This window comes from Hydra vulgaris, chromosome 10, assembly GCF_038396675.1.
Source record: "Hydra vulgaris chromosome 10, alternate assembly HydraT2T_AEP".
Lineage (NCBI taxonomy): Eukaryota > Metazoa > Cnidaria > Hydrozoa > Anthoathecata > Hydridae > Hydra > Hydra vulgaris.
The window spans coordinates 15,019,093-15,025,799 of NC_088929.1; the positions used below are offsets into that span (position 1 = coordinate 15,019,093).

Consider the following 6,707-nt stretch of genomic DNA (forward strand, 5'->3'; position numbering starts at 1 on the left):
TTGTAAAAGCTCTCTCTTGGATTTGATTTATGCGCTTATTAAGTTTCCTGCTGTGAAACATCCATATAGGTGCGATTCTTGAAAGTGCGTTTACTTTTCTTCTGGCATACTGGCATAAAGTCTTCAGATGCTCTTCGAAGGAAAGTTTGTTGTTGAGTTTTATTCCGAGTAATTTAACATTTGCGGATGTGTTAATTGTTAAACTAGGAATAGTAACTTAAAGGTTACTATGTTTGCTAATGATAAAGTGATATTTTTCAGGATTTGCCTTCACTCCATTATTTTTAAACTATATAAACAATTGATTTACAGCTTTTTGGAGGTTGGTAGTTACAGAAGTAACGTCTTTTCTTGTGCCGTATGGAGTATTTTCATCTGCATATCCAGCAACTTCAATGCCAGGAAGGAAAAAAAATAAACCACATATAAAAATTTTAAATAACAGAGGTCCGAGAATAGAATCTTGCGGAACTCCGTATAGCATACCAGTGTAACAGCTGAACTCATCATTTATTCTTACTCTTTGCTTTTTATTCATAAGGTAGAAAGACATAAATATTATAGTGCTTTGAATAAAACCATAAGCATCTAGTTTGGCAATCTGTTACGCATGGGATATACAATCAAAAGCTTTAGAGAGATCAGTTAGTAAAGCGCCAAAGCATCCGTTGTGATCAAAGGCTTTTCTCCATTTTTCGGTCATTGCAATCAAACATTGTTGAGCGCTATAACCTTTAAGAAAACCGTATTGATGTCTGTATAAAATTGCTTCAAAGAAACCAGTTGTATCCTCATATATACATCTTTCATATACCTTAGATAGATTGAATAGAATACTGATCAGCCTGTTGTTGCTTTTATCTGCTTTGGAGCCTTTTTTGTGCATTGGAGTAATATCAGCGTTTTTTAATAGGTCTGGAAAAATGCTGTTTGAAATAGCGTAGTTATAGTCTTTACATATAAAGTTAGAATAATTGGTAATGTTATCTTTGATTATTCTGGTTTGTAATTGTCCTTTTGTCGTGCTTTAGATTTATTTTGTTTAGAAATATGATTAGATTTTGAATAGGAAAGTTTAAAAAGAAAAGGATATTAAATTTCTTATTAAATTCTAAATCCTAATAATACTTGAATGGGATTTGTATTTAAATATTGAATTTTCTATGGGGTCATAGATAAATGTTTCGATAGTTTCAGGGATTGGTTTGATGCACAACTGCAATATAGTGTCTTAATAATATGCGTTAAAAATATTGGCTACAAATTTATCATCTTATGTTATGCAATCATTTTCCACTAAAACAATTTTTTCATTAAAGCGTGAGTTCTCCTTAAAATGGCTTCACTGTTTTCCAAAAGGTTTTATTGTCGGTAGCATTTTTAGTTTGAAGATTTTCAAAAAATGACCTTTTAGTATTTCTAAGGAGTCCTACACAATAATTTCTTTGACGGTTGTATGCTTTTTTACTAGATTCGTTTTAACAATAACGGTTTAGTAGTCTAGACCAATTCTTTGTTCAATTCTATTTTCATTAGTACTGCTTGGTTTTTTCGTGCATACCTTTTTTTGTGGTGCATGCTTATTAAAAGTAACTATTACGGTAGCTTTAAACCCAAAAAAATCCAGACTTTTGTACGTTTTTTTAAATTTATTTCCTTTATTAGCTCATTTTAAAAATTTTCGTTATCAAAGTTTTTGAAGCATCTGTATGTTTCTATTCATCGTACTTGCTTAGGAAAGTTACATCTCAAGACCGAGATTACCAGTTTATGAACTTTCATTTCAGTTTATTTCAACTGCATTTGATTGGCAAAAATATTTCGGAGTATTTGTTTAGATGAGGTCAATTACTTTTGGTTTATGAATATTTTTAAAACTGGTTGGTATTTTTATAAGAGATTTTAATTTATACATAATACCTACTTCTTCCATAAATTCATTTATCATCTTGGCATTAAAATCGTCCATGACTATTAAATATACATATTTTCCTGAAAAATAATCGAGATTTTATTCGAGATTTATAATAAACTGATTGATTGACGAGGTTTTTGTTAGTATCCTAGAGGGTATATCTTTTCTAACATATAGCATATTGAGGGGAAGGAGTGGTCGATTTTAGTTTCAGATATCATTAGGATATCAATTCTGCCTTGTTTTTTTTAAAGATTCAAATTTATTTCTGATTGAACTAATGTTTATGTGACCGATTATTATTTTATTTGGATAATAATTTGTAAAAAAATGAAGGTCTGACTGATTCGGATTGGAGGTGGTATTATTAGGAGCAATGATATTTAATTGCAGCAATGAATTGATGCCGTTCGGTGTAAATATTTTTTTAAGCTTCGGAACTTTTTGGGTGGTCAAGGCAACGAACTCTGTTACCACAGACGACGAAACGAAGGGGTTGATCAAGAGTGTTATTATTCTGTAAAAGATCATTTAATCTTTTTTTTCTTTATATAAAAATATCATCACTTTGTACAAGAGTTTCTGATAGCAAGATGATAATCTTCTTTTGATTTTAGTTCAACTGACGAATAAATTGATGGACAAGATTGCTTAAAGTTGGAGTTTGAATTTGGATAGCAGTTTATTTTCATAAATGAGTTTACGTTTAGGCCAAGTTTTGATAAAGGTTGGGTAACAAAGACTGAATATTCGCTGTTATTAAGGATAGGCACGGGGGCACAGACGATAATAATATATATTTTTTTTATTATTTTGTTTTTTATTTCCTGATTAACTATCACTAAATCATGGATTTTTATTGTAATTTGCAAGATTTTTTAATCGTTGATTAAAAGAATTTTTGGTGTTTGCAAATTTCTTACATTTTATATATGAATCTTTAGAACTTCTTGATTGCGGGCTGATGGCGTTACCCAAGCATAAGTTACTGATATCGATAATGTCATCTTTATTTTGACTTTTACTATTATCTAGCAAAAATGAATTGTTTACTTTTTTTTCCTGTAAGAGCAATTAGTGCAAAAATTATTTTTTGTAACTTTACAAGCTAAATCGGTTTTGTCATGGTTCAGTGAACCGTTCGTGAGTGATTTAATAATTTCAGATTTAATGTTATTCTCTTTTCTTAAAAAATTGACTTTTTCTTCTAGTTTTTTTATTAGTATAATATCAAAATCTAAAGCAACGCCATTGTTATTGAATATTTGTTTATCAGCAATACTTAACTTTAAAGGTGATTTTGCTAAAGGTGATTTAAATTTAAGATTAAGTCACTTACCACCTCATTGTGCTTAGACTCATTTCTTTAAGTCATTATTTTTATTCTGCAGCTTGACTAAACATTACTTCACTTCTAAGTTAATTTCATTAACTTTTAATATGGTATTGCTGTTTTTTGAATTGGTATTGCCAGTTAAGTCCTCGTACCGCTAGAAGTATCGCATTCAGTATTTAATTTTTCATGTATATTTAAATATACATGAAAAATTAAATGTTGTCAAACATTTTAGGTAATAGATTATATTTTTGCTGTTGCATGTGATGTGACTTTTCACTTTCCAAATGGTTCCGTTAGATGTTTTAAACTTATCTACTTCTTGAAGGTATAATTTGCAAATTTTGCACCGAATATCTTTGCATTTGAATATGCCGATCTATAACATGCAAAAAACAAACATATACTGGTAAAACTAATAATTTAAGATTACGTATAAACGGACATATTTCTAGTTGCAGAACTGGCTTATCAACTGATCGATTTGACAACCATGTTTATACTTGTCAACGTGCCCACGAAAGTGTAATTGAACCTTTTTTCCAACTTTTCGTCTTTTTTGAGCTTAACAATGAAAGTTTTTTGTTATCATATGAAAAGCATTTGCACAAACAAAAACATGATACCCCTAATTGATATTTCCTGTATCGTAAACCGGGATAACTTTGTACCAATTTTGATAAAGAAGATAACTTTTTGAAAAAAAGGAATATTTTCCCAAAACTATTTTGATGCTAAAAGATGTGCATTACTAATATCATTTAATTAGTAAAATGGCGTATTCATTATATTCACCAAATCCAAGATTTTATGGAAATAATGAGGTGGTCAATGTTACCCGGCAATGGGGTAACTTTGTCATAGTAAATTGTTTTTTTATCACCGGATGTAAATTAAGTGTTATTAACCACATTTAATGTAATTTAAACTTACAGTAGCTTTTATTTCAAAAAGGGATACCTAAAATATGTCAAGAAATTAAAAAAGGGACAATAAAAATAAATATAAACAGTATTAAAAAAACATAATAGCTAAAATAATTTATTTATTTTTCAATTATTTTTTTATTAAATGTCAGAAAAAGCAAAAAATAAGAGAGTACAAACAATTTGTAACATAAACTCTTAGTAACACAACTTATTTCAATTTATAACAAAACTTGTATGACACAACTTGTAACACAAATTGCGACAATTTGTAACATAAACAATTTGTAACATAAACAAACAATTTGTAACATAAACTCTGTTTTTTTTAAGAAAAATTTAGGCATCTCTTCTGTAATCTATCATAAATTCAATAGAGACTGATTCACCTTCAGATGCTGTTTCTGTTTCACTATTGTATTCTACAGAAATAGATTTTCCTGGTTCAATTTTATGTCTTTTTTTGGATATATTTTTTTAATTCTTATTTTTACTTTGTGTAACATCTTTCTTATCACCACCTTCATTTTTTTTCTCATTTAATATGTCTAAAAGGCTCTGGTCTAAAGCTTTACGAGGACTTAAGGCGTTTTCACTTGGTAATTTGATATACACAACATTAGGATAAAATGGCACCAAACCACAAGCTCTAAATGCACTGATTAAATTTTTTCTCGAACATTCATTAATGGATGTCATTAAATCATTCAGCAACTTAGAGAAATCTTCTTTTGGTAACGTTGCAAATTTTTTACCACGAGAAGTAAGTGTCCAATCCAGAAGTATACTTCTCCAGGCTTTTTTTAATGGTGCAAAGAATGCAACATCAAGAGGTTGAAGTAAATGAGTTGAATTGGGCAGAAGGCATATGAATTTAATGTTATATTTTTCCCAAGAATGAAAAACTTTATGACTTAAATGGGAGGAGAGATTGTCACCTATTAATGCTTTTTTTCCAGTTTGTTTCTTAATGCATGGCAAAAATGTTCGAAAAAACCAATCCTCAAAAGTAACTTTATCAAACCAGCCAGATTGGGTTCTATTATAGCGAGAATTTTTCGGACCATGTTTTATCCATAAATTGTATAAATGTGTGCTTTTAAAAACTGTGTATGGTGGAAGAGTTTCTCCAACACCATTTCCCCAAAACATTACAGAGAAACAAGCTTTACTGCTATTCATTATTTTCTCAGGGTACTTAGTTCCACGCTTCATAACAACTTTTTTATTTCCAGGGTCATCACGCAAATTTGTTTCATCATAATTCCAAATGTTACAAGGTGGAACTCCTTCAAGCTCAAGTCTAATATCGTCAAAATAAATTTTTAATTGCTCTTTGTTTATAGCTGCACGTTTTCTTTTAATATTTGATGCTATTCTATGGGTTAACTGTGAACGTTTCATAAAACTTGAGACCCAATCATCACCAGGAATATTGTTTTTAAATGTTTTTACAGTACGATTTTGCGATTTTAAATAACCAGCTACTAACATTTTAACATCAAGTTTATTTAATGGAAATCCCCAATCACACATGACCTTGATTCTAGATGAAAATAACTGCTCCTCATCATAAGTAAATATGGTTGGTGCACCAATGCATTTTTTATGCTTTGACTTTATTTTATTATGTATAGTGCTTCTTGGTATACTAAACCTTTTTGAGGCTTGACGAATAGACATACCTTCATTAATTGCACCGATACACTCTTTCAAAAGAATGGTATTAGAAGTGTTGTATGCACGTTTTCCAACACTATGCTTGTTATATTTACGAGACATTATGCTTTAAACAAAAGTGAATATAAACAACACAAGCAAACTGCAATGTTGTAATTTATTAAACTATAATATAATTTTATTAAATTGCAATTAAATTTAAAAATAAGAGTCTCTAAATTTTGTTATAAAGTTAACAAAATTATGATTTAGCAACAACAACAACAAATAGTTTAACAAGAAAATATACTTTTTTAATAATCCTAAAATACATTCATGCTAAAAACCGTTTTTCAAAATAAACAATTCGGATAACATGCTTCAAAAAAATATTATAGTTAGAATAAATAACGATCAAACTACTTTAAAATGAATATTATTTACATGGCCAAAGTTACCCCAAAAGAGTATAAACCTACGAGGTAACTTTGACCACCCTGCAAAAAAACCAGAATGTTGTTAATTGAGCCAAAAACTTTTCACTTAATTTTATCTGAACCTTTGTCTTTAAAACAGAACTAAAACTTAGTTGTTTGCTATCATTTTTATCTTTGCCCAGACAACATTCTGTTTTACAGTTTTTGATTGTGTTTTACCAAGATGTAGTTTTCATTCTTTTTCACTTATAGTAAAGAGCATTTGCAACAAACTTCACATCAAAATTTAAGCAAGAAAGATTGCATTTACAAACAAAATAAAAATAGTAAAACGTTACTTAACTGTTAAAAAGTCACAGATGTTTAGTTAAAAGTTTTATAAATGGCCAAAGTTACCCCGCTGGCCAAAGTTACCCCGGTTTACGGTAATTACA

General features: G+C 29.4%; 1 protein-coding gene across 1 annotated transcript; it reads right to left on the reverse strand.

Moving 5' to 3' along the window:
- Positions 1-604: 604 nt before the first annotated feature.
- On the reverse strand, positions 605-5,959 carry LOC136086156 (uncharacterized). Its single transcript, XM_065808433.1, has 3 exons — positions 4,672-5,959; positions 4,567-4,617; positions 605-951 (listed from the first exon to the last, which is right to left on the reverse strand). Exons 1-3 carry the CDS (start codon positions 5,957-5,959, stop codon positions 605-607), a joined length of 1,686 nt encoding a protein of 561 aa, XP_065664505.1.
- Positions 5,960-6,707: the final 748 nt, after the last annotated feature.